The following is a 26704-nucleotide window of genomic DNA, read 5'->3' as shown; positions in this document are numbered from 1 at the left end:
TTGTCTGGCAGAGCTACCTAGAAACTAGGACACTGGAATTAAACCAATTGTGCCTTATTGGCTGTGACAGCTCAGTGCTGCAAACGGCTGCTCCCTGGGCAACAGTGACCACAGTAAATGCTTCTTTTATGTTGCTGCAGCATCATGTAAGCATAGATATAAAAATGTTCCTTACCTCTGTTTCTCTGCAGAGAGGGCTGGGGCACAGACCATTCTCCTGTGAGCCCTTACAGCTGGTTTTTGTGAGGATTTCTCCCTAGACTCTGTTTCTTCACCACAGTGGAGCTGCTGTGCACAGGGACGCAGTATTCAAGTGTTTTATGTGGAGCAGCTCCACTTCCTCTGAGCACTGGGGTTCTGTGCTGCTGGTTTCTGACTCAGGAACATTTGCACATAAGCTCAGGAAGAACCACACAGGCACAGTACTAGAAAATATCCCAGTTTATTGGAGCATCTCACTTCAGAGAGTTTTACAAAACAATGTATTTACAGGTGAGGAAGGTACTAACTCAACTCAGCTGGAGTGGGCTCTGCTGGAGCAAGGAACAGGCTGCACAGGAGAGAGGAAGGAAATCAGCACATTCACAAGTCACATTTTTCTTTACAAAAGTAGGATGAGTGTAAGGCTGGTGTGGGCACAGCTGACCCATGTTGTCCTTGCAGGGAGCACTCCAGGACAGATTCAGTGCAGCCTTTGTGCTCTCCACCATGACTTCAGGCACCTGGAGCTCAGCAGAAGCTGTATCAGCTCAGCCCAGAGTGGAGTTAAGGCACAGTGTGGTGATGCCAATGGCCCTGGGGTCTCCGTCTGTGCAAGCAGCTCTTCCCATGGCTTCCCTCAGGGTGAGTGATGGGTTCTCTCTTTCTGGCCTCCAGCCCTGGACTCAGCCAGGCCAGAAGCTGAGTTGGACAGAGGACAGAAGGAGAAGACCACAGCATGGGACAAGAAGGGGACCCTCCTAAAACGATGGTAAGACCTCCCTTCTCCACCCCCCACAACTGACCACCACAGTGTGGATGGCCATTTGAAAACAAATGCAGGACTTAGAATATATTCTGAAAGCATGTTTTTGAACCTGTCCAATAAGTTTGCCTCTAAACAAAAGTGTTTGTCTCTTTTTTTCTTTTTTTAAAATTTAATTTTTTTTTTTATTTCTTAAGTTTATTATTATACGTAATCTTGAATGATGGCTCATTCAGGTTGTTCATGGGAGCTGCACTAGCTTACCCACCAGGGGAAAAACTTCTCCAAACATGAATTTCTAAGTTGGGAACACTAAAGACTGAACCAAACCATCAGCTCTGGTGCACAGGGAGTCCCAAGCGCTCACAGCGAGGTAGAGGGAGGGTTGAAGTTCACAGTAGAGGCTGTGCATAGCTGGCAGTGCCAAGTGTCTCCAGCCAGCACTGTCCAAGAGGTGTCCAGGCAGGAATCCATCCATCCCTAGAGGCCTGTGTGCTGCTGGATCCAGTCTCGCAGGCTGGTGAGCCGGCTGTACACTCCAGGTTTGTTCCTCTGGGCACAGCCATCCCCCCAGCTCACCACTCCGGCCAGGAACATCCGACTGCTGGGCTCCACACTGACCAGGGGGCCCCCGGAGTCTCCCTGCACACAAACACACAGGAGCATGAGCACCAACCCCCTACAGCGTCCTAATGCAAAGTGTTAAGTCAAAACTGAGCAAAAAATAATCAGTCAGTAAAACTCCACATCTCAAAACCAATTCTAACTCAGCACAATTTTTTGGTCGTTCCCTGAAACAAATATTTAAGTCTGGCAATAAGAGTTACAGGGCCAGAACACAGCTATAAAATCAAGCAGTCTGTCCTGCTAACTAAGAATAACGAACAGCCAGAAGCTGGATGGGGTTGTATCTCCTACTTGGTCAGATGTTTTTGAGTGTAAGTCTTGCACTTTTTGAGACTAAGTCATGCGTCGACACAAGTTGCTGCTTGCACCCATTCCAATCTGTCCGTTGTCTGAATCTAGGAGGATTCACATACATTTGTTGTAGGTTAAAAGTGTAAATATAAGTGCAAATGGCCTGCCTCCCTAACGAATAAACAGCAAAGAGCACTAACTCCAAGTGCTGCCCTACCTGGCAGGCGTCCACACCCCCAGTCAGGATCCCCACACACATCATACGTGGCGTCAGCTGGTCCGTCAGGAGCTGGTTACACACAGTCTGGTTGATGAGCCTGATCTCTGCCTTCTGCAGGATGGAGGCTCCAGTGCCTGTGAGGGTAAGTAAAATACATATTTTGAAGCAGCTCCCACTTTTTTACCCTCAAGAAACACAAAAATCATAGAATCACAGAATGGTCTGGAAGGGATTAAAGCTCATCTTGTTCCACCCCCTGCCATGGGCAGGGACACCTTCCACCAGCCCAGGTTGCTCCAAGCCCTGTCCAACCTGGCCTTGGACACTTCCAGGGACTGGGCAGCCACAGTTTCTCTGGGAAAACTATACAAAATACGTTAAGTGCAGCCCCAAATTCCCACACCAGCGCTCACCTCCTTCCGCGGTCGCTCCCCAGCCAGTCACCCACAGGTCCTTGCCCACAGGGAAGTTGTGGGTGGCATCGGGCAGGCAGATGGGCTGGACGACGGCCGAGAAGGTGACGGGGCTCTGCAGCTCCAGCACGGCAATGTCGTAGTCGTAGGTGTAGTCGTTGAAGAAGGGGTGGGAGATAATGCGCTTGATCTTCCGTGTCTGCACGTTGGGGCCGCTGAGGTCGCCTTGGTCGGTCAGGCCCAGGTAGGCTGTCCACAGGCTGGGGTCTGAGTACCTGCACAGGGCACGAGACACAGGGTGAGGCCCCATCTCACAGCTCGCTGCCTTAAACAGTTTCCTCAAGAAATGGCTCTCAAAATTGGTGGTTTCCTATTGAAATGCCTGAAAGGGGACGGACCCGGCTCTCCTGTACCTGATGCCCTGCAGGGGCAGGAAGCAGTGAGCCGCTGACACGAGCCAGCTCTCCGAGACCAGTGAAGCCCCACAGATGTGGCCCTGGCCCTTGACGTGCAGGCTGACCTGCCACGGCCACTCTCCCACGTCCGAGTTCTGCCCACCGACAATCCGCGACTTCCTGACGTAGGAGCGGGTCCCGCAGTCTGGGGTGGGGAAGGAAAGGGGTGCTTGGTTACTCCTGTTCCGATTCCATACCTCCCCTCTGTTCCTTGGGGATATCTGACAGCACAAGTGCCCCGTTACTCATGTCAGGGAGGGCTGATGCTACATTAGCTATAATATTTACTTCCTAAATACATAAATGTGCAGATATTCCTGTATTCCCCATCTTGAACAATGCAGACACTCCCCAGGCTGATATAGAACACATCCTGGTACTTCCAGATCAAGCCACCGCACAGAAATACCCAGAGGCTCTCTCTGCCACACTGGGGTGTTTCTCTAAGAGGCCCGGCCTAGAAGCCAGTGTTCCCCCCATTCCCAGGGCACTCACTGCAGCTGTCCTCATCAGAGTTGTCCTCGCAGTCCTGCTCCCCGTCGCACTCAGGGTTCTGTTTGCTGATGCAGTGCCCGCTGCGGCACTTGTACGTGTACTCCTTGCAGGGCACTGTTGTCTGACCTGCTGCAGGCAGGACAGAGAGACAGGGGTCAGACCCAATTCTGGGGAGGTCACATCGCCCAGGAGCCCATCACCTCTTCCCCCCATCTCCAGGACACACCAACCCCATGAGAAAACACACGCCAGGATGCCCAACCACCAAGAAATCCATCAGAGGCTGCATCCGAGGGAGGTGCCCCCACAGTCTACCCTCACCTGTGCTGCAGCTGCCCTCGTCGCTCCCGTCCCCACAGTCATCCTTCCCGTCACACTTCCGTGCGTTGGGGACACACTTCCCGTTGTCACACTTGAAGCTGTCGGCTGCACAGCCTGGGGACAGAGAGCAGCAGCTCCTGAGGGCAGGGCAGGAATCCCGCAGCGCCTCGACACACAGCTGTGCCCGCTGCCTTCCCCAAGTACAGCCTCTGCAGCTCCAGCATCCTGTGTCTCCAATCTCTTCTTCAAACTGCACACCACCACCCAGTTACTCAGTCCTTTCTTTCCCCAAAACCCACGTTTCCTACACCTCTGCACATCCTTCTTTCCTCCAAGCTCTCGCTCGGGGCTCAAGGAGGTTGCATCAGATGAGTCCTTGCCATGCCCTGTGCCTGGCTGTTATTTTGGGTTTCTTGCCCACTCATTTCCAGCACAGCACTTGCCTCCCTCCATCCCACAAGCCTCCACACTCCAGTCCCCTTTAAGCCAGCCCTCAGCGAGTCACTCACTGCACTGCAGCTCGTCACTGTTGTCACCACAGTCGTTCACGTTGTCACAAACCCAGAACTTGGGCTTGCACCAACCATTCTGGCACCTGAACTGCTGCTCAGTACAGCCTGAAAAAGGGCAGTGAGAATCACAGAATCATTAGGGCTGGAAAAGACCTTCAAGACCTTCGAGTCCAGCCTGTGAGCGATCCCCACCTTGTCACCCAGACCAGAGCACTGAGTGCCATGTTCAGTCATGTCTTAAACACCTCCAGGAAAGGGGACTCCATCACCTCCCTGGGCAGTCCCTTCCAATGCTAGAAATCAGGGAAGAGACCTGCAAAGGCACCTGTGGAGTCACCAGCGACCCATCCACCATGGCAGTTCTCCCAGTGGGTGTGCAAACACTTGGGAACCCACCAAACAGCTCGAGACCATGCGCATGTACATAGATACACGACGCACTCGGGCTACAGCACAGTATTTCCATTTTTCTGGAGAACCAAACCATTTGGAACTGTCCTGTCTCAGGCAGCAGAGGCTGAAGCTGACATCACTGCAGGACAGCCTCAGGCAACAACTGAAGCAAAGCACTTGCTACAAGCAGCAAGAAAGCACCTGAGAAAACCTGATCATGGGCCACTCTTCCTCAGAAAACTACCACTCCCCTGGGAACCAGATCCCAATCTAGGGGATTCCATCCTCTCTAATGAACCGCAGACCCTGGACAGTAACACTAACTACAGGACAGCTCTGCTAATTCAGGAGGAAAACTTGTTGCACAAAGACACAACTCCATGTATCCCACAGGTTTTCCAGATGTGCTCTGCAAAGCCTGCCCGGTTGGGTAACAAAAGGTGTCCCTTCACAACACCCAGCTCAGCCAAACCCACAACCAGGAGGATTACACAGAAAAACACATTCCCAGCTGAGTGGGACTGGAAATGGAGAGAGATGCCACTGGGAGAGGGCCGGATTAGCAGGAATTCACAGCTCCTAGGCTGGGAAAGGATCCCAAACAGATCCCACATTGAGTGCCTCTCACAGCAGTCTGGAGAACAGCGGCAGCGCTGGTTCCAGGCAGCACCGAGGCACACTGCCCAGAACAAATACCCCCAGAACAGCCACCCCAGGGCATCATGACCCTTCCCATGCCATGCCATGCCAAAGGGAAACCAAGGATGGACTTACTGCAGGATCTCTCGTCGCTGCCATCCACACAGTCCAGCCACCCGTCACAGCGCATGCTCCGGTCGATGCAGCGACCCGTGTTGCAGGTGAACTTGCCAGGGCAGGCTGGGAGGGGGAAGGGAGCAAAATCGCACGTGAGCCCTCCAGTTATCCCCTCTACATCACCTCCCCAAAGCACACAGTGCTCCCTGTGCCTGCCTCCAGCAGAACATAGCAGGGACACAATGAGGTTTGCAGTAAAATAAGACAAGTTGCTATGTCCCTGGAAAAGGCTATAGGGAAGCACGGAGGAGGAGCAGCTCTGGATCTCAGGGAAATCAGTTTCTCCCCCAGCCCCAGGGTTCCAACTCACGGTCGCTGGAGTCGTAGGACAGGTACTCTGCAGAGAAGCCCGTGTCCGTGTAGGACTGGTCTGAGTGGAACCGGACCTGGATTTTGTTGGTGCTGCTGGCCACTACAAACTGGGAGCGCTCCCCACAGTACCTACAGGGCAAAGGGGAGTCAAGTGCTGTAGCAAACTTCCTTCCATCCCTGACGTCCCATCGGCACAGAGCTGAGGGGGCAGGAGAGCAGGGAGCAGGTCTGATCCCAGCACGAACTGCCGGGCCTCAGGGTCCAAATTCTGCTGCCACTCACAGTAGGTTTGAGCCAGTTGCAAACACCAGTTTGTGACCTTAAGAACGACTGTGAACAAGTTTTTCCACATCCCTGCCTGCCTCAGTGATGTGTCTGATCTCAGATATGCTGGACTTGTGCAGGATCCCACCCCACCACGGGCAGGTGTGACCATGCACACAAGCAGCACTGCAGGAACTCAGGACTGTAGAGGCAAGTGCTGCTACTTAGAACCCTCTCTCGGAGGCAGGGTCAGCTTCCTTGCCCAAAACATTGCAAAACAAGACTAATCATGGCCCTGTGCAGTACCAAGTTGTCTGGCCCATCGCAGGTTCCATCACGCTGTGTAACAGCACATGGCCAATACATCAGGAAATGCATCACAGAACACAATGGAACTGTCCTGAGAACAGAGATTTGCTCATTCAAGCAAACCCACCCCAGAAGTTTCTGCCTTCCCTCACATGAGCCATGTGCCATGACAGAATCTGGGGGGATTCAGCTGCAGCTGGGTCTCATCCCCAAGCTTGGGGTTCCCCTCTCACCACAGGGTAAATCCCAGCACCCTCCTGCCTCATCCCATCCTAAAGAGCACTAGCACACTTCCCACAGCAGGTTTAAGGAAAGCACAAAGTTCTGTGTTACTAAACAAAGCCCCTCCATGGGTCAGAGAGCACCCAACAACCCACCTTGTGCTGTTGATCTGCACATAGTCCTTGGTGCAGGAGCTGACGGGGATCCCGGGCTCCAGCACAAAGAACATGTTGAAACGCACCTTCACATTCTTTATAGAGGGAACCTGCAAAAGCAAGCAGAGTCAGTGGGGATGCTGTTTTCTGGAGCAAGGAAAAGGGAATAAGCTTCATGGGAAGAGGATAGAAGATAACTGAAAATAGGAAGAAGTCAGTTTTCCAGAAGGAAAAGAAACACCTTCATAAAAGTCACTATGAGCCACCCCAGTCCCAGGATCTCTGATGGAACAGGCACACAGAGGGGGTGAAAGCCAGACCTCTGGTCACCAGCCAGTGACTGGACTGCCCCAAAGCTCCCACTCTCATGCTTTTTGTGTGAAGCTACAGTTTTTCGGGGACTACTATAAGTGTCACGTGGGGTTCAGGCCTCTCACTGCCTCTTCAGCCTTTGCCCCCAGCTCTGAACACCTCCCTCAGCCACGCCAGACTCAGAGCCTCTGGGCAGCAGCTGCTGCGAGCTCCCTTGGACTGCGCCTGCATGACCAGAGTCACTGGACAGCCTAATGAAGGGACAGAGAGGGTCCACCTCACCTCAATGTTCCACACGCAGTCTGTGTCTGGGGGGTAGTGTGCCGGGTAATAGGGAGTCGTGAAGGTGCCGCTCTCTCCCTTCAGGGTCCCACCACAGGCTGAAGATAAACACAAGAGGAAAACAGGTTAGAGATTCAGAGATGTGGTTTGCCCAAGCCTCAGCTGGCTGTCACCCGAGGCAGGAAAGGAGGCAGAGGCAACAGTGTCTAACAAGGTTAAGTCACCCTCTGGAGAGACCAGCTCTGCTCCAAGGCTTGAGAGAACCCAAGAGATCAATTAGGTGCTTCCTGCACACATCAATCTGCATGTCTAACCCAACGTAACACCTATTTTGGCCTCCTCAGGGACATCATTACAGCAGCCAAGAGAACTGTGGGCAAGGCCAAGATGTGACCTGTTTCCAGTTGCTCCAGCCCTGGAAACATCCCTGACAAACTCACCGCAGCCACACCCACCTCCCTATTCAGCTGCCCCTGGCAGGGAGAGGTGGGGGAAACAGGCCAAGGGCTCTGCTCACCTTTCATCTTTGGGAGCTGGAAGAACTCAGCCTTAAAGCCAGGGAATCGCCCCTCCTTGTTGGTAACCAACGTGATGAGCATGACGTTCTGGGAGGACAGGAAGGTCAGGTTGTAGGACGGGGCGTAATTCCCACAAAGCCTAGGAAGCAAAGGACAGAATCCATGAGGCACAGCTGCACAGGTCAGCTCCGAGCAGGGACAGGAGCTCGGGTCCCAGCAGGAATCTCAGTGCTCAGTGCTGTACAGGAACATCCCGGGGACACTGACCTGACCAAAGTGTGGGGCTCCACGGGGCTCAGGGAGTCGTAGACCTTGATGTAGTCACTGTCATCTCTGCAGGGCTCCAACTCCAGGGTCTTGAAGGTGAGGCTGATCCTGGAGCTGGCATCTGCCCTCAGTGCCCAGTAGCAGAGGGCATTGTTGGGGTACGGGCTGTTGGGGAAGCCCGGCGTGGTGAAACTGGTGACCTGCCCTTCCTTGGCGTGGAGGGAGAACATGCAGCTGTCTGCTCGGAGAGCAGGGAACAGTTAGCAAGGTATCCTGGTTCCAGCCAGGGTACAGGTCATTTCTTCTCAGTAGCTGTTACAGTGCTGCGTTTTGGATTGTGAATGAGAACAGTGGCTCCGGCTGGAGCCAGGAAACAAGGGAAACGAGGAGCTTCTGCCCTGCCTTTCCCTGGGATGCAGAGACTAATTCCTCCTCTGCCTGCAGGCTGTCCCTGAGCAGATCCCTCTGCAGGGAACACGCTTGCTGGATAACGGTTGTGCCACACTCTGTCTGACCCCACACCAGCTCCAAGGAGCACACTGGGGTCTGCCTTGCATGCAGAGCACCCCTCTCCAGACCCTTCCCCATCCTGCAAGGGAAATCACCACCCTAAGGAGGGCACTGAGATTGAAGAACTGTACTTACTGTCTCGGGCCGAGTGAGCTATGCTGGGGTCCACAGCTGCAGGAGAAAAGAGAGCTGGTATCATCCTTCGGGCTATGGAAAATCCCTGGGCACAAAGCTAAGGTCGTCCCCAGGACCTGCACTGATCTGGCCTTGCTTGTGGGGTCTCTCCCTGCAGGCTGGCCAGGGCAGGCTGCTCCTGCCCAGGCTCTGGGGAGCTGAGGGACTGAGCTTTTCCTCAGCAGATGGAGGATTCATCCCTGTCCCTCTGCACTCAGTTCAGAGGAGAACACAGAGCAGGTCTGTGCAGCCTTCCCCAGTCTGTACATCCCATTAAGCCATGCTGTGAAATCCAGGCCCTTACACCCACCCTGAGGGTTGTCTGAAGGCCCCCAGAGGAGGGCTGTGGCCAGCACCTTCCCTCTCCAGTGACACATCCCCCCAGTCCCACGTGGAGGCCCAGGGACGGCGGAGCCAACACTCACGGAAAGCGATGACCGACTCCACCTTCAGCAGGGGGTTTCGCAGGCGGGGGTTCCACCTCTGCACCAGGCTCTGCTTGTCGGCCATCGCCCTGTCCAGGCTCTGCTCCCGGTACTTGGGGACAAGGAATTCGGACCAGTAGTAGGCAATGACGCTGCCTTCGCTGTGGAAAGGGCAGTTGTTGGGTTGAGGGCAAGGACAGACATGGGAAGGCTCAAGTACCACTAGAAGAAGGGGCCAGGCTACTCGATGAGACATTTTTGGATTTTAGCCATGGGGAAGGGAGAGTCTCAAGGGTAAGTTAAGCAAACCATGCCCAGTAAAGGCCGCTGCCACCCCAGGGAGTCCCTCTCAAAGCTGCCAGGTACCACCCACTGCAGTTCACTTCACCACACCTTGATTTTCCCAGGACATCTGCCGGAAAACAACACACTTTCGGGTCGCTTTTCACTGCCCATCCTTTCCTGTGTCACTCACGGTGACTACTGGGGTGCCTCCACCCACAGCACCCCGGGAATGACGGTAAATGTCTGCGTGATATCCCAGCATTGCCCTCCTCCACTCTTAGACCTGGCTCAGGCAGCACTGAACACTCACCTGAAGGCAGTGATCACTGTCTCTTTGTGGTAAGGGCCAATATCTGCATGATTCCTGTATATCTCCTCCACCTGAAAGGGTTGAAGGGAGGGTTCAGCACGTCTAGAAGTGAGGAAGGAGGAAAGGCTACAGACAGACAGAGCTTCAAGCCCACTGTGGAAAATCAGGGCACATACCCGGCATCCCTGGCTGCAGGAACCTGCAGAGCCAAAGAGAGGAAGAAGGAAAGTTGAGAGTCCCAGAAGAGCCCAGACCCAGCATAACACAGCCTCCTCTGACTCAGCTCTCCCCGCTCTTCCCGGGGAAAACACAAATCCCGGTCTCTGAGGGGAGAGGCAAGACCAGCCACGGCTTCAGCAGGCAGGGCAGACACCCTCCTGCCTCAGCTCCCAGTCCTGATTCATCACTGACCCTGGGATGTGCCCTGGCAGCTCCTGTGGCACCAGGCTGGAGCTGGGATGCCAAGACCCAGCTCCAAGGCATGTCCCTGCTCCCAACTAGTGTGTCAGAGGGAGCGAGGAAAGCTGAGAGGAGCCAGGAAGCTCCAAGGAACCTTACACGAAATATCCCCATGGACACAGGGAAAGAGGAAAACTCCTGCTTGCAGGAGGAGGGATGCAAGAAGCCTCTTACCGTGCTTTTCACCTTCTGGGCCAACATGCTGAACTCTGGAGAGCTGGAGTCCTCATAGGCATCCAGGAATTCCCAGTTCAGAACCCGCAAGTGGCCATTGAAAACCTTCCGGACGGGCGCGTTCCTGTCTGGAAGGGAAGAGTTCAGGGTCAGGAAGGGCAGTGAGGGCTGGGATTATGGCACAGCAGGTCCCCAGTGACTGCAATCGGGGCAGGGGGGTAGAAGTGGTGTCCTCCCACCTCCTGGAGCCTTCCCAGAGCTAGGAAGGGCACATGTGAGCAACACCAGGTAAAAAAGCTGGTAACAACACCAGGGTATCACCCTCGATGCCACCACCCTCCTGATGTCACACTCACATTTGAAGTGCCAAATCAGGAGGCCAGTGGTGAGGGAGACGAGCAGGAAAACCACGACCAGGACGGTGACGACCACGCGTCGCTTCGGGCCACGCTTCTCCACCTTCTTGGAGTTCATGGCAGGGAGGAACTCCACCCCTTCGTCCAGGTGGTTCATGTCCTGGGAGAGGAAAGAAGGCAGGACGGTGAGACGGCTGTTCCCAAAGCCTAGTTTGGAACCACAGAGCAGCCTGGAGCAGGTTTGTGGACAGGGAACGCGGCAACTCCCCAGCACTGAGGGCACAGACAAACCTCGGTGTCACAGCTCCACAGCCACCCCACAGCACCCTGAAGGCTTCTCCTTTGCTTTTCTGCACACACCTAATTCCTTTCTGGACCTAACACAAGGTCACGAGCTCAAGGGGCACGTCCACACACCCTCCCGTGACCATGGCAGGTCACAAGCCCACAACCTCTGAGATGTGCCTGCCAGCAGATGAAACGGCAGAGAAAAATTCACCCCTTTGCTGGTGGAAGGTGTGTCACTGCAGCTTGTGGGGCACAGCACACTATAAATAGCATTTCTCTAAAAGAAGAAATCAAGCCACTTCCTCCTGAACGTTTCACAGTGCTCTGTGACGTCTCCCGGGCCAACAGCCCTCCTGTGTTTCTGCTTGGAATCTCCCATCCAGCAGAAACACCCATGAAAAGGAACAAACCAAAAAAACTAAGCTGAACACACAAGACATCCCCACAGACCACAGGCAGCCAGACTCTCAGGACAAGATGTGGAAGAGCAGATCCCAAAAAGAGGAGGAATGACACCCACATCACAGAGCTCTTGCTTCCACCTACCCCACACTGGGCTGGGTGAAGAAGAGGAAGGCCTGTGTGGCATCAGCTGTGAAACCCTCGGTTCCCTGGGGTTTCACTTTCTCCAGCCTTTGGTTCCCTCCCTCCATCCTTGCCCTGCTCATGTACCTGCATCTCCAGCCCAGGGGGAGCCAGAAGAGCTGCAGATCCAGATGTTTTCAGAGGATGCCATACAGCACCCTTGGCACAGGCTGATGTCAGGGGCCTGGATCCACACCCACTCTGGCACCTCCTGTCCTCCCAGAGCTGGCAAACCCTCGTGGGCAGAGCTGACCACATCTTCTACTTTCATTCTGTGCCTCTCTCAGGTAGGAAGGGCTCCGTACCTGCTGCAAACAGCCCAAACCATAGGGATCCCTCACCTTTCTGCTCACCACCCTCCCATTTTCCCCTTACCAGGCATCCAGCAGCTCCCTGGGCTCTGATGACAGCAGGGACACAAAGTGCTGACTCACCCAAATCCATGGCAATCACACACACCCCTGTGTCCCGGAAGGGGTAAGGCTGCCCCACAGACATGACCCTGGGTCAGACACTGCCTGTCCTCTCCCAGCCCAGAGCTGACACAAACCTACTCTAATGGCTCGTGTTCATTTGGTGCAAATGTCACAAGCCCTTAACAGTCAGAAAAAATAGGGACAAGGGGGATATGGCTTCATAGGACACGGGGCAGTGGCTTTACACTGGCAGAGGATGGGGTTGGATGGGATATTGGGAAGGAATCCTTCCCTGTGAGGGTGGTGAGGCCCTGCCACAGGCTGCTCAGAGAAGCTGTGGCTGCCCCATCCCTAGAAGTGTCCAAGGCCAGGATGGAGTAACCTCGTCTAGTGGAAGGTGTCCCTGCCCTTGGCAGCAGCGGGGAGGTGGAACAAGGTGAGTTTTAACATCCCTTCCAACCCAAACCAGCCTGTGATTCTAGGAAAAACAACCAGCAAAGGGGATGCTGTTGACAAAGCCTTCTGCATTCTCACGCAAACTCAAGCAACCTCACTGCACTTCCCTTATGTGCCTCACCATCTTATCTTTCCCAAGCCTCACCTGGCAGGAAAGCCCAGCTCCCACTTGCACCATTCTCCCATTCCTTTTGGCCTTTTCTTCACCCAACTCCTGTCCTCTCCTCCCACCTCCCACAACCCACCACAGCCCCTCCTCCCTGTAGTATTTGCCGGAGGCCCTTCTCAACAGAAATTGAAGTTACAGGCACCTTACCCTGAGTTTTTGTTAAGGACTACAAGTTTAATCCTCTGCAAACACCAGAAGGCCACCACGACCAGAGCAACAAACCAGTTTTCACATCACCTGCTCTCAAAATCCTCTGAGTTTATCATTTGGCAACACAGGGAAGGAACCTTCATTCATTTGTGGGATTTACTGCCTAAAACTGGACTGAAAGAACTGTTTCCATCCCCAGAATAAACAGACCTAGCAGGGCCACAGAGGACAATCCCATTGGGAATACTCTGAATGCTGTTTGGCCTCTGTGATCACATAGGAAAAGCTTGACAACATAACCCAAGGAAACTTTAAAATGGTCAAGATGCAAAATAAAGCTTAAATACATACAGACATCCTAAATAAAGAAACTCTTCAGTCAAAGTCAAGACTACCTGAAGTTTGACATATTGTCTTCCAAACAGCCATCTGGCTCCCCTCAGGTCTCCAATCATGCAATAACCCCCCTCCAACCAGGTAAAGAGAAGAAATTGACCACAAATCTTGCAAGCACCTCCCCTCTCCCCACCGTGGGGCTGCTCCCAGTGCTGAGCCTTCCCAGGACTTCCAAGACATTGCTGTTGGTAGCAGAAAGCAAAGTATTTAATTCCCTATTAACATCTGCAGGAGCCTGTGGCAAGAAAACCACCTCAGGGGCTTAAATGATGTATCTGTTCACACAGCAGTGAGGAAGTACCACAAAGAAAACCCTATTTTCCAATAGAAAACCCTTCTGCTGAGGGGACTCTCCGTAGAATTCCCAAACTTGAGTTTCAACAAACTGCCAGAAAAAAACAGGGCTCAGTGGCAAGCAGGAGCTGCTGCTGTACAAGGCCAGGCTGCACAACACTGGGGCTGATGCATTTTAACATCTTCTTTGAGCTAAGGTTGTGTCTTTGCAATGAAAAAACTCTTAAAGGGAGAAACTCATCAGTGGGATTAAATTAGAAGGCAAACAGAGGTTCCCTCTGCCTCCAGCATGAACAAACACACACAAAACACACGCAGTACTCCAGTGGCTGAGGTGTGACCAAGGAATTAGGCAGGAAAACTCACCATCTGATCTTTCTTTAGACAATTCCTCTGCTTTTCTTGGAAAAAATAAGGATGAAACCTGTGAGTTTACAGTACACCTTTGTCAGTTTGCCCTTGCTCCAAAGCTGAGACAGCAGCAACACCCACAGCACAAGAGAAATGACGGGAGTGTGGGGACTCCTGGGGAGCTTATTTTTGTCTCTCCTCCTGTACAAGGTGCACAAGCAGCCACTGACACTGTCACCTGCCAGAAATTACCCAGTGATTGGAGGTAGATATGAGACCGGATCCAAAGAGGTTTCCCTCTCTCCCTGCCCTCTGTTTCGTACTCCAGCTCTCGTCCTTGCCCATCTCAAACCTTATGGAGGCCATTATGTTCCCTGGCCAACGCTGACACTTGTGTGAAGCTGCTTTGAGGAGCTCTCACCCATAGCCTGGGTAAGCAAGAGCCATTCCTGCAAACTCTCTCCCCACTACCCGGAGGATCTGAAGCATCCCCCAAACACTACTGGAATGCTGAATCAGGCCCTGCGGGAAGGTCTCAGACGAGGCCCCGTGTCCCAACCTCTGAGTAAGAGGCTGAATCCTCCCTGCCCACACTCAGCACGAAAAACACCCGTTTGACCTTAGGACCAGACTTGTCTGAGGCCAAAGCGAGTGGCTCAGCCTCTGCCTTGCTCATCCCCTGTGCTCCACATTCCCTTCACTGCCACCACTCCTGCTTTGGGGAAAAATTCCTGGTCACCATCCTCTGAGCTGGGTGGAGACCAGACAGAATCACAGGCAAGGCCGGCTCAAAGATCACAGTTAAACCAAGAAAATAATGACTACAATGTTAATCTCCTTTAGTTAATGGCTGCTGCACATTTCCCTCACGTCTTTGGAACAGCCCAATGCAGCAGCTCTAGACCAAGAGGAGCTGAACATGTCCTGCTCTCACCTTGTCCATGGTTCCTCCAGAAACCGTCTCTAGCCCGAAGTGATTCAAGGTCTGACTCTCTCGCCCTTCTCGAGGAAACTGCTCCAATAAACATTATTAACAGAAAACCTCCCTTGATATTCTCTCTGTCTTAGTCACCGGAGCAGTTACTTCCTCCTGCTCCTCCTCGCTCAGCCCTCACTGGCACTGCCACGGCAGGGTTGGAGGGTTTTGGTCACAGTGGCAGGAAAGCCACATGCCAATCCAGTGAAAGGGTCAGGTAGACACTGCCCCAGTTCTTCCATGCCTCGGTTTCCCCTGGAGTACTGACTTCATCAGGAAAGTTGGAAAAGGAGCACTCACAGATTTATAGAGCTCTCAGAGGGCTCCTGCACACAATTCCTCCATGCAGAGTCCCAGCTCATTCCTGTGAAAAGCAGACCTCCCACTCCTCCTCCGTAAGCCACACAATATATTTTTAACTGTGCTCTGCCAGACTGGACAAACCAGATGCAGAGGTGACTAATTCTGTCAGCAGGAAATTCAGAAGGCACACAGGGATGGTGGGAACGGCCACACAGTCAGTTCTGGAGATCTTTCCAGAAAGCAGAGAGATCCTCCTGCAAAAGGGGGATCGTGGAAACGCTGTGACATGCCACGGAGTAAGAAGATTCCTGGGACGTATACAAAGCAGTGGTCTATCTGGGATGAGCATCCCCCACAGAGGCTAGTTTCTGGCTTGTTTGGCAGTTCCAGCAAGACGATGTGATGTGTCCCGGGCACCCAAATCCTCACTGCTCCCCTCTCGTCCAAAGCAGCTGCTCCATCTCTCCCTCAGTGTCTGCATCTGTTCACAGGACCCCGACTCACAGAAGGACTGGGCTCCTGGCCATTAGTTTCATCTGTCCCTTATCACCACCAGATAACTTCCCTTGACCTTTCCCAACTCCAGACTCAGCTGGTCTGCCACAGGGCCAAAGCTGCACAGATCACAGAAGGTAGGAGCAGGTGTGCAATCAAAGCAAGTCTCACAGCAAAAAAACCCATTGTCTGACACCAATATACACGGCCAAGAAAAGAAACCCATAAAATGCCACGTTGGAGGTGGCCTGGGGAGGTCTGAGATGAAGCAGAGTCACGAGACTCTGTTAGGCTCTTGAGGGTAATTACACCCTGCAGATCCTAGTCTATGTGTCCAAGAGGCAATTCCCACCTCCCCCTTTCCAGCCACACCCGCCTCAGGTGGTGTTCAATAAAAACTAAAACAAATACCACATGAGAAACGAGAGTAATGAAACCTGTCGGCTGATCAAGCAGCTCAGGACATGGGCTCAGAGCTTGGGATGTCCCAGCTTTGAGATCAACAGGGTGGGCTTGTGTGGCAAAAAGAGCCAAGAAAGTTAGATTTTCAAAACCTGAGTTTTCCTGGATCACACTGAAAGCCAAAGCATGAGGGGAAACAGCCTATTTCCCACAAGAAATAGTGAAACAAATCCAAAAGCTGCTGACACACGGTGTTTACAGCAGCAACTCACTTCACCCAAGGAGCTCAAGTACAGCTACACCACTCTTGAATCAACTCCTGAACCAATTCTTGCTGCAGAAAAGATCTGATAAGAATCACCTCTTCACTCCTCCTCTTACTCTTGATAAAGAAATAACGTGAAAGCAGCATATGAGAGCGAAGCTTCCCCAAGGCGTATTCGTGCAGTGCTGCCCCACCACGGGCAGTAATGCACTGAAGAAACTTTGCCAATGTGTTATTTTTCGTCTCCAGTTCTGTATTAAGGGCGATGGAGCTATAAAATGATGAATAAACAGGGAATATGGGGCAAGAACTCAAGGCCAGAGTCCTCCAGACTGTGTATGTCCCAGCAGAGAGGGTAGGTGCCAACAGTGAAAGATATGTCACACACACCTACTTCACGCACCAATTTTGAGCTAAACCCTCTACAGCATTCGATTGTCTTGTGACCACCCTGAGTCATACGAGAAACCAAATTCCTTTGGGTTTATTACAGAAGAAACTCAAGTTAATGTCTGCAGAGACAGCATAGGCTTGGCTTGAGCCCCGCTCCAGGCTTATCACTGCAGCTGTGTCCTGCATCTCAGCAGCTCAGAAAAAGCCACCACACTTTTGTGTGTCTGTGGTAGCAAAGAACTTTACACTTAAGTCTTAACAATTCTTGGGAAGAAGTGGGGAATAAAGCTATATTACAGCCCTGATCCATGTAGCTATGAGCCATGAAATTCCTCCTTACAACATACTGATGTCCCAAGAGCTGAAAGAAACATGCCACAGATGCAAACAGCTTATTTAAATCACTCATATGTCTTTCCTGGTACAGACAGCACTGTCTGGAAAACAAAACTGCCTCCAGCAGCTGACCTAAAGCAGCTGCACCCCAGATGTGGATCAAACGCTCCTCTTGACATTTCACTCACACTCTTCACCAGCCCCTACAGTTCTGAGGTGGATCTGGCCCTTGAGTTTTCAACGTTTGGATCCAAGAGCAAGGAAAACACCAGCACCTCTGACAGGGCAAAGCCTCTGCCTGGCAAACCCATCCCTGTAGGCTGCTCTCTCTCCACCCCAGCCCATGGCCCAGATAACACAGGCTGTTATTTGCCTGTCTATTCCATGGCCTTTGGATGGAAAAGGCACATTCTACCCTGGGCAAGGGGAGAACTTTGCTCCAATACCTTCCCCACAGCCAGGCCCTCAAGACACTCTCACTGCTCCCTCAAGGGTTTTACAAAGTGAACTTTTGTTTGCTGAGCAAAGGTCTGGTGAACTCTCAATTGGCCTCAGCCCTTTTCTCATCATGTCTTCCTTATCCCTGTTTGCCTTTGGCACCAACAGCAGCCAAACTGGCCTGAGCAGCAGCTCATCCACCAGCCACTACCCCAGAGAGACACTCTGCACCTTCCCAAGGAAGACGAGCAGCTTCTCCTCAGCCCAAGAACTGCCACAGCTCCTTCTCTGATGTAGGAGACAGACATGGCAAAAACACATTTCCTCCACTGTCATGTTTATAGGGGGCCAAGTCCGACAACAGCCAGTCCACGAGGGACAAATTCCTCAGGCTGTTTCCTGCCAGGAGGGCAGATACCATCTTCAGGGAAGTCCTCCTGGATCAGATCAGTCCCTCTTGCACTGATGCAGGGGGAGAAGTGATCCAGAACCAGGGAAGGGACTTGTTCGAGCCCTCAGCCCTGCGCAAAGACACACCAGAGCACAAACCTACCCCCTGCCAGGAGAACAAGGCAGGCAGGGAAGATCATGTCACACAACAGTGTCACCCCGACCCAGCTGGGAACAAGGAGCTCCAGCTGAACCGTATCAGCGAGAGCATCTCCTTCCCACTCCTGGCAGTGCCCACGGCCCTGGCACACATTGGACAGCGGAGCTGGAGGCAAGGGAAACGTCTCTTGCTGTAGGCCAATTTTCTGATCCGTGCTAGAATGGCAGCTCCTTTGTTGCTGCCACATAACAACCACTAAACCAGGCCTTGGAGACACCCAAAGCCTGCAGGTGAGCTGGGAAGTGCTGCTGTCCTGCTTTAACCTAAAACCTGTTTTGAAACAGCTCTGTGGCACAGAACAGGCTCTGGAGGTGCAACCCAAACCCACCAGGCCCTGCCCAGCCCTCAGCCAGGAAGACCTACATAAAAAAGCCAAGACTGTGGTTTAAACTCGCTCCGGTCTCCAAACACACTGATAAAGCAGAGGTTAATTAGCAAAGCCCCACAGCCCTCCGTTAAAATGAGCCCTTCCAATGCTTGTACAGGTTCAGTTGGATCTGTTGCTAAACAACCCGGCCCCCACGCTCTGCAAACAGTTCGCCTGCGCCGAGTTTCCTTTTAGTCCCAACCCCAGAGCCCAGTTTAAGGCGAAATCAAAACCTTGGGAGCCACAGCAGCGCCGACACCGAGGAGATCCAACACCACCACAGATGGGTGGAGATTTCCACTTTCCCAAAGCTGGTTTTCCTTTTCCTGCCCCGCTGAGCTCGGCACCGTCCCCCAAACAGCTTCTCCTGCGAGCTGGAATCCCCCCCTTCCCGAGGGATGCGGAGCCGCCCCGGTCAGCCCTGACCGGTGACGCTCCAAGGGGCCGGAGCGAGCGGAGCCGCGGCAGCTCGGGAAAGGCTGGAGGCTGCGTGGAGCCCCCGCCGTGCCCTCACCTGCGGCTGGGCGCTGTACCTCATGCCGGCCCCGGCGGCTGCCGGGCCGTGCTCCATGGCCAGGGCGGCTCCGCGAGGCTCAGGCCGCCATGGCGCGCTGGTTCCGGCCTGGGCACCGTGCCCGGCTCCTCCTTCCCTGTCCTGCCAGGTGTGGAAACGCCCCGTGGGCCCTCCGAGGCTCCGTGTCCCGCTGCAGCTCCCGCCTCTCCTCCTGCACAGGGGCAAGTGTCCGCAGGTGCCCGAAAAGCTGTGCCCAAAAGTCCCGCGCGAGCTCTGCGTCATCCAAGGGCCCCTTCAGCCACGTGCTTTGCTTTAGGAAATGAAACTAAAGAAATCTTTCATCACCAGAAGCGAGAGGACTGGCTGGCATCCAGGAATTCACAGCTCCTTGGGAAAAGCTTTGTGTACTCATGGTCTCATCCCTTCTGGGGTGACAGCACTGTCGCACTAGGAAACCCCCCTGCAAAGGGGATTTTACTCTGCTGTTCCCAAAAATATCGGTGCACTCAGAGCCTACCAAAGCAAAATGCTCCCTTTATGCCAGCCTGAAACCTGCCCTCAACCAGGCTGCAGCACTGTAGGAAGGAGCCTTCTCTCGGCAAATGCAGACCAGATGCCAAGTGAAGGACAGAGCAGTGCTGCAGAAACTGCACGTGTGCCCAAAGGTGGCACCCAGGGGGTGCTCAAACATCAGCAACAGCCCCCGGCACTGTGTGGGTTAATATAAAACGGAGAGGAGAAGGAGGGACCAGCAGCAAAGACCGGGGTTCTGGGAATGATCTAATGCAGGTTTGAAAGAGGGTTTCTAACACTGAAACTGCACTGGCTTACTCCATCGTTTTCCCCTTCTTGGAAAGATGATTTCCCCACACACGCTCCAATATTTAGGTTTCTCGCCCTCAAGAGCAAGTCAAGATTAAATTATCTGGATCAAACTTTCATGGAGAAGTTCTTCCCTTTTCTATCTTATATATGACAATCCAAACTAACATGTGATATGCCCATCCAAGATTAAACTGGCCATCCCACTACCGACCCAAACCTCTTTACACCAACTGCATACAGCCCTGAAACTGGTTTTTTTCCACATTTGAACGCTTAAATTTCCCAGAACTCTCGTTCTGGTGTAACAGGAGCTGCCCACTGATCACACCCCGCAGGGATTCAGTCACTTGCTGGGTCGCTTTTGTTTTAAAATGTCTCCTGCAGAGCATAAGTTTTGCAGCCCTTTTGCACGTGCTTTTTTGGGGGTGTGAGACGGTGTGAGTTCTGTGGTCCCGGTGTTGTTAAAAACACAACGTAACTTCTGGGCTCTTGTAGAAATACATCCTCCACCGCCTTCCCTGCCCCCTCAGCAGCTGCCAGAATCCCACCCATCGCACAGCAGGAAATATCCCTAGATTTAAGGTATTCCCCTTCAAAAAGGTGCTGTGTTAGTCAGCCTGGTGATGTCAGAGTATTCAGCCCTCCCGCTGGTGCCCAGCCCTGCCCAGCACTGTTTTTACAGCCACTCCCTACCTGCCGGACTTAATACACCCCTGGGTACAAAGCAGCTGGTCCCGGCTGAGCCACTGCTCTTGGATTCTACACATTTCTCCTGTTCAATGTACGGACTGATCTCCACCCGTGCTCCGGGATGTGGCTGATGAGGTCAAGAGGCAGATTCACTCTGGTGTCTCCTGCAAAGATCCACAACTCCTGACTTTCCACAGAGCTGCGAAAACTCAGCGTGTTCTGTCGTTCACACCACTGACATTTTACAAACTAATTCACGAGCCCAACTGGCTCTTTGAACAAGGGGACGAAATCGCCGTGGGGAAAGACAACAAACAATACACGTGCTAAATATAAATATTATGTAGCTGGGAGGCTGCTAGTTTAGAGTCCTAAATAATGCCAGGATTCCCGTTTCTCTGCTGCAGAAGCAAAGGCATTTCCTTCTGTGATTTACAGAGATTTCCTTCAGGCTGTGCTGTAGCAGTTGCAGAGTCACCGTGTGAGCAGCGGGTCCCCTCCTTCTGGGCACTGTACAGCCCTACAACACAAAACAACGATTCCCAGCCTATCTGCCACGTGCTTTTGTGACGAGATTTCCCTGTGTCCCTCCAGTGGTACTGAAGGATGCTGAGCCCAGCCAAGGCACTTTGAAAATGTAACAAAGCATAAAGTTCGAGGCACTTACCCACATGCGATGGCAGCAGTCAGCGACAAAGTCTCTGCTTTTTCCCACTGGGACCAGTTTATCCAAGAAAAGCCGTCGCCTCCCCCTCCTCACGTTGTCTCAATTTGGCCACAACAGCATCCTAAGAGCACAGCCGGGGTTTAACACGCCTTTGGGAGGAAGGAGAGCCCTGAAATCTGAGAACCAAGTCCGGCTTGGTCAGAACCGCGTGCGAGTTGCAAGAGCTAAATCGCACTGAGCTCGAACCCCAGGAGAATCCCAGGGGAGACAGGGATCAGCTGCAGGAGCAGCACACTCTCGCTGGACAGGCAGGATCCTTCTGCATCAGCTCCTAGCCCTGGGAATACCATCCACGTGAAAGAAGGGAAGAGCGTAGCTGCTTACATAGGAAATGAAGGCCGGCTGCCTGCAGGGGAAAAGGCTTCTGGTGGAGGCAGTTCCCAGGAATTCTAGCAAAGGAGCACCATCCATCCACACCAGGTTCAGTCAGTGCCTAAAGCTTTTCCTCCCGCAGTGTGGCTCAAGGGTCCTGCTCTCAGTGTGACTTCCAAATTCAAATTTCACTGGCAGTGCCCTCCCACCCAGATTCCTGCCAGACAACCCCGAAACCACCCCATCTCAAACGCTCAATCCGGTCCGGCAACTTCCACGGCATTACAAAAGATTGGGAGAGAGATAATACACACAGGGTGTCCTGTTACTTTGCATTCCAAAGAGTAAATAAAAGGCTGATTCAGTGGGAGGAGGGGAGAACGCCACCCAGCAGCGCTGTGGTTTCCCGCTGAACCGGCAGCCCCCGAGAGCACAGGGGAGCGCTGGGCTCTGCTGATGGGCACAGCGGCAGCAATTCCTGCTCCGGGGCTCCAGGCCAGTCCTCTTGGGCTGATTCAGCCTCTCCCTCTGCAATGCAAGGGGAATAATTACTGGCTGTGGAGAATGGGAGCTGTAAAAGTGCAATGAGTTGCCCTCAATTGGCCACACGCTGCTTTGGGGCAGAGCAGGGGTGGTGCTTCCCTTCCGAAAGTTGTTCAGGGATTACGGTGTCATTTGGACGGGAACTTCTCCTTTGATCTCGAATGCTTCTCAAGAGCTCAGGAGTGAGTCCTGCTCACAAAACATGGATCAGAAGTAGCTTTGCCTTCCTGAGATCATGAAAGCTGGGCAGAGCCAAGGGCAGTAGTTATCTGCTCCATCCCGGGGATGACACGGGCATGAGAGGAGGTGAAGGATGTGACTGTGCAACCAACGCCCTCAGCCCTCCAACACACCCCAAACAGCTCCGAGACTCGCTTTCCAAATCCAGGGGGATCATTTCCCATGCCCTTGCTCCTGGTGTCAGCCACTGACAGTCACAGGACTCCAGAGGGAATCCAAAGCCCCAGGAAACGCTCGAGGATGTAAACTTGGTCCCGGGCCTATAGAGAGAGCTAGGTCTCTTTCTTCAAAGGCTCGTGAAAGCAGAGGACCCCTTTTGTGAGCTCTGAATCAGCAGCAGCAGTGTTTGCCTGGCAGAGTGGCCAGGCCTGACTGCCTGGTTTCTGGCACTGTTGTGAAACCCGGCTGCACACTCGGGCACGCCCAAAACTCTAAGTCAGGTAAGGTCCTCTCTGCTAACGAGCTGCGAATGTCTCAACTGGTTTAGCTGGGCAGAGAGATGCAGACGGTGTGCTGGAATTGCCCATTTCTCTTTGGTTTATTAAAAACAAGTAGAGCTGACCCGGCTCACCTGCATTGCCTCCTTGTGCTCCACACAAAGCACAAGTTCGGACTTAGCGTTGGTGTTACCACCAAAGAAAAAGCATGCAGCTTTGACTTTTCATCTATTTTCTTTCTTATTTCCCTTATTATTCCTATTGCCATTTATTATTCCTCTTATTTCCCTCGCTTTGTTGGTGCAGAGGGCCAGGGATGTGGTACAATATGGGGGGGTTTGCTGTTTTGTGGTCCAGCTCTTGCTGTCTTTCAGACAACGAACTGCCTGACGTTCCAGCTGCCCCGGTAGCAGGGGACAGTGATGCTGGGGGGTTACAGTGACACTGCACATGCTGTTAATGCACCCACCTAAAGCAGGAGAATGTCAGAGGTGAGGAGCAAGCCGTGCTCCCCTGGATGGCGCCAGAACTCCATGGAGGAAATGTCAAGCTGGAACAAGGACCCTGCTTGGCTGGGTCAGGCTTGCAGACCTGTTCTAGGTCATCGTCCACCCCAAAAGCAGCATCACGGGGTATAATTGTCTGGAAACTCCGCTCCTCTCAAGACAATCATTAAGGGGTCTTTACTTTCTGTGACTTTTCCTAACATCCCAACTACATCTTCCTCACTGCATGAAAAATTGGTAAACTCTGATGAATTCTCCAAATGTCAGACACTTGTTGCTGACCCCCAAGTACTTGTGGGGCAAGGGTTGTCCATGGGCTGAAGGAGAGCCCTCGGATTCCTTCCCCCAGATGGCAGGGGGATGTGGGCAAATCTGCCTCACCTTGCAGCCCGTCCCAACTCCTGAGGGAAGAGAGTACTACCCTTGAAGAGCACAGAAAAGCAGGAAGAACGTAAACAGAGGTTAAATCCAGCCCTAATACAAACTCTGTAATTCTCAACAAAAGTGTTAAAATCCAGGTAGGTGGACATAGTCAGTGAAAACTTTATTCCCATTGGAAGGAGTTCCTGGGTTTGCTCGCTCTGAACAGAACCTTTCACGCTGCCCACATCACTTTGACTCACCTCCACAACACAAGTTGAAAAATGAAAAGGGAATAAATCCTATCAACCAGCACTAACTCACATTCTAATTACAAAGGACTCCTCCCTCTGACCGGGGGTCTCCTGCTCACAGATGCCTAAAAACACGGGCAAAGCTTTTGAGTTGCCCTTCAAAGGAAGAAAGTGCTAATTTTGTGCCAACTAAACACTTTGGACTTTTGGAGAAATCCTGAGCTTTGCACATTAACGCCTTCCCACTCCCAGCTGTCCCAGCACAGGTTGGAACAACAATACAGTCAAGTTTTTGATTTTTGGTAAAGTACCAGTTTCCGACAGAGGCAGCACATGACATTGCAATGCTAAAACTGACAGAGAAGATAACTTCATTTTACCAAGATAACTCTCTGTTTTTCACCAGCACCAGCTTTAAAACCCTTTCTGAGCCATTTCAGGGGCCAACTCAAGTTGGAAGTCACTCAGTACAGTAACACTGACAGAAGCAAACCTCAATACAACAATTTATGAGGTTATTGCTTGTCATTGAGCTACTCAAGCCACCCCAGCCACGAAACAGAACATATTTCCTGACACAAACAAAGCAGTGCAAAGGGAAGACACTAATTCATAAAGCTTCAGTGACTCGAGGGCTTGTGACTGTCTCAGACCCATAATTTCCCTGTATAACTGAGCACACAGGAACAATTCTCACCACAGCCTGACTTAAAAGCAACTCGCTTAAGCACTTTAAAAGTCCTCAGTGCAAATACCATTTTTTTTTTGAGTAATCAAGCATATGATATGTATATGATATATATGATATGCTATGTATAGCAGCACATTTTTCTATGTATGTTGTGTAAATACCAAGCAGCCACTGCTTTCCTGAGCACAAAATGAAAAATCTTCCGTTGTTGTAAAAATTAATTCAGAATGACACACAAACTCGTTAAAGCCATTCACCAGGTTTCAAACACTGCCAGGACCTTTGCAGGTCCGTGTTAAGACTTCAAGAAGTATCAGCACACAGGTAGAACAAAGTGACGTTCTGCTTTCCAGGCTTTGACCACCTTGCTCTGGGTCAGTACAGCCACTTAGTGATGCTCTGCCTGGATTTTATTGCCACGTTCTGCTCCTTCTTTAAGTGTCCTTGTGGAACCTCCTGATCCTGGAGCTCTGAAGGACCAGCACACTTCTGCTTCTGGAAAGTGTTCTCATTTGCTGTCAAAATTAATGCAAGGCACAGATAAAACAACTTTTACTTTAATGGGAAAAGTACCCTATGAGAATCCAGTTTTTCTTAACAATTTTTTGTTTACTTTTTAACTACTGACAGTTTTTGCTCACTAATAACGTCTCAAAAGGCAGTTAAACACCAACATATTGAGATGTCCAGTCAAATTTTACTTTATTTCCTTCTCCATTGGCCTATGCCAATTGGAAGTTTCCTTTCTTTTTCACTTCCCTTCAGAACTGGTAATTTACTGTGTTTCATGGACACAGCAGCTTTGATAAAAACAAACAAACAATCAAACAAAAACTGTTAAGAAATCTTTCAACGAGGTGGTAGCGCTTTCTGTCAAGTTACATCTTGGAGGTGACACCCTTTGCCCCTTTAATTAGAGCAGAATTTAAGGCTTTTGTTTTCTTTTCCCTCTTGAAATACATGGTGCAGGTCCATCCCATTTTCTAATTTACAGATTTTGACTCTAAGTAACACAAACAGCAGGGCTTTTGGGAATTAGAATGTTTTCTTTCAATTATTTTCATATATGATAAATAAGGATTTTGGTCCTGGCAAGTGAGTTATTTTGCTCCAGGTGTTGCAAACTGGAGGACAGTGAGAAAAAAATAACATTAGAAGATATGGATGCAAAGGCTCACCAGGTTGGTTTGGTGAATACCTCTAGACATAAGGAAACAAATTGGTTCTTAAAATACTTACCTCTATGTAGCAGTTTTCAGGCCTCAGTGCAGGATGCCATGTACAAGATTAATCAGGTTCAAGTGACCTAATCCACATTGAAGGGGTCACTTGACAGATGCTGTGTCATCCCTAATTAATTACCACAATTTGAACTACTCATGCAGAATTCATTCTATAGTCCACAAGACAAAGTGGTTATACCCAGAGAGTGATCCACCTGCAGGAACAGGAGGGAGCTGGAATGAATTGACTTCTGGAGGGATCAGCAGCTGCAAATGCAGTGTAGGGTGAGAAATGCAGATTTATCTGTTGAGAAGTTCAAAGCACCAGTTAAGAAAGATGATTCCAGCCTCCCTCCTCTGGATCTACACACATCTGATCCACCCACATAACTAGGACTCAAGTAAACCTCAGACTGAGATAAATCAGCATTAAACCACGTGAAAAACAAGTAACGAGGTTTTGTGTTTACTGAAAGCTATGCCGGTGTTTTCCAAGGAATTTGGAAAACAAAAATCATCTGCTAAAACATGCAGGTTGATGTCCAATTAACCATTCATTTGAAGGAACACTTGAGGTAACTTCTAGGTGCGTTGACTGGGTTATGAGGGTGTCCTACTGAGGTTCATAAATACAGGTTTTCACCATGGTTTAAATAAAACAGAGCAGTTGTCAGAATAAGGGTTTGAAAGGTTTTAAGTGGCCTGTAGCTGTTTGTGTAGCGTGCTCAGCGCTTGTTAAGCAGGGCTTACACAACATCCTCTTGGTAGAAATAAACATCTAATCCTCACGTTTTAGGAAATAAGACTCTTGGATAACTGGAACATCTCACTATGGCAAAAACAGGCTGTAC

General features: G+C 51.6%; 1 protein-coding gene across 7 annotated transcripts; it reads right to left on the bottom strand.

Annotated features, from left to right (window-relative positions):
* Positions 1-426: 426 nt before the first annotated feature.
* Positions 427-21758, bottom strand: ST14 (suppression of tumorigenicity 14). Of its 7 annotated transcripts, XM_032709699.1 has the most exons (20): positions 21612-21758; positions 21228-21376; positions 10842-11001; positions 10486-10613; positions 9853-9923; positions 9258-9418; positions 8794-8829; positions 8149-8386; positions 7881-8020; positions 7364-7461; positions 6770-6879; positions 5818-5948; positions 5466-5570; positions 4296-4403; positions 3787-3900; positions 3466-3594; positions 2929-3115; positions 2516-2790; positions 2100-2236; positions 427-1606 (listed from the first exon to the last, which is right to left on the bottom strand). In XM_032709699.1, the coding sequence occupies exons 2-20, from the start codon at positions 21231-21233 to the stop codon at positions 1445-1447; spliced, it is 2496 nt and encodes an 831-aa protein (XP_032565590.1). In that variant the 5' UTR covers positions 21234-21376; positions 21612-21758; the 3' UTR covers positions 427-1444. The 7 variants fall into 7 exon arrangements, with proteins under 7 accessions (XP_032565590.1, XP_032565589.1, XP_032565587.1 ...); XM_032709698.1 differs by having other exon boundaries at positions 21228-21758; XM_032709696.1 differs by lacking the exons at positions 21228-21376; positions 21612-21758 and adding an exon at positions 19046-19348.
* Positions 21759-26704: the final 4946 nt, after the last annotated feature.

The sequence above is a fragment of the Chiroxiphia lanceolata genome, chromosome 23 (genome assembly GCF_009829145.1).
Source record: "Chiroxiphia lanceolata isolate bChiLan1 chromosome 23, bChiLan1.pri, whole genome shotgun sequence".
NCBI classification, from domain to species: domain Eukaryota; kingdom Metazoa; phylum Chordata; class Aves; order Passeriformes; family Pipridae; genus Chiroxiphia; species Chiroxiphia lanceolata.
The sequence above is the reverse complement of the archived record's forward strand: the minus strand, read 5'-3'. Positions and strand labels throughout refer to the sequence as shown.

What these genes read in the sequence shown, in the direction of transcription:
- ST14 (XM_032709696.1), bottom strand. Translation starts at nt 19,327, where the DNA reads ATGACGCAGAGCTCGCGCGGGACTTTTGGGCACAGCTTTTCGGGCACC. An exon ending in CCAGCTCCCAAAGATGAAAG is followed by an intron (nt 7,462 to 7,880) that starts GTGAGCAGAGCC and finishes GTTTATCTTCAG; the next exon opens with CCTGTGGTGGGACCCTGAAG. An exon ending in CTCTGATGAGGACAGCTGCA is followed by an intron (nt 3,116 to 3,465) that starts GTGAGTGCCCTG and finishes TCCCCACCCCAG; the next exon opens with ACTGCGGGACCCGCTCCTAC.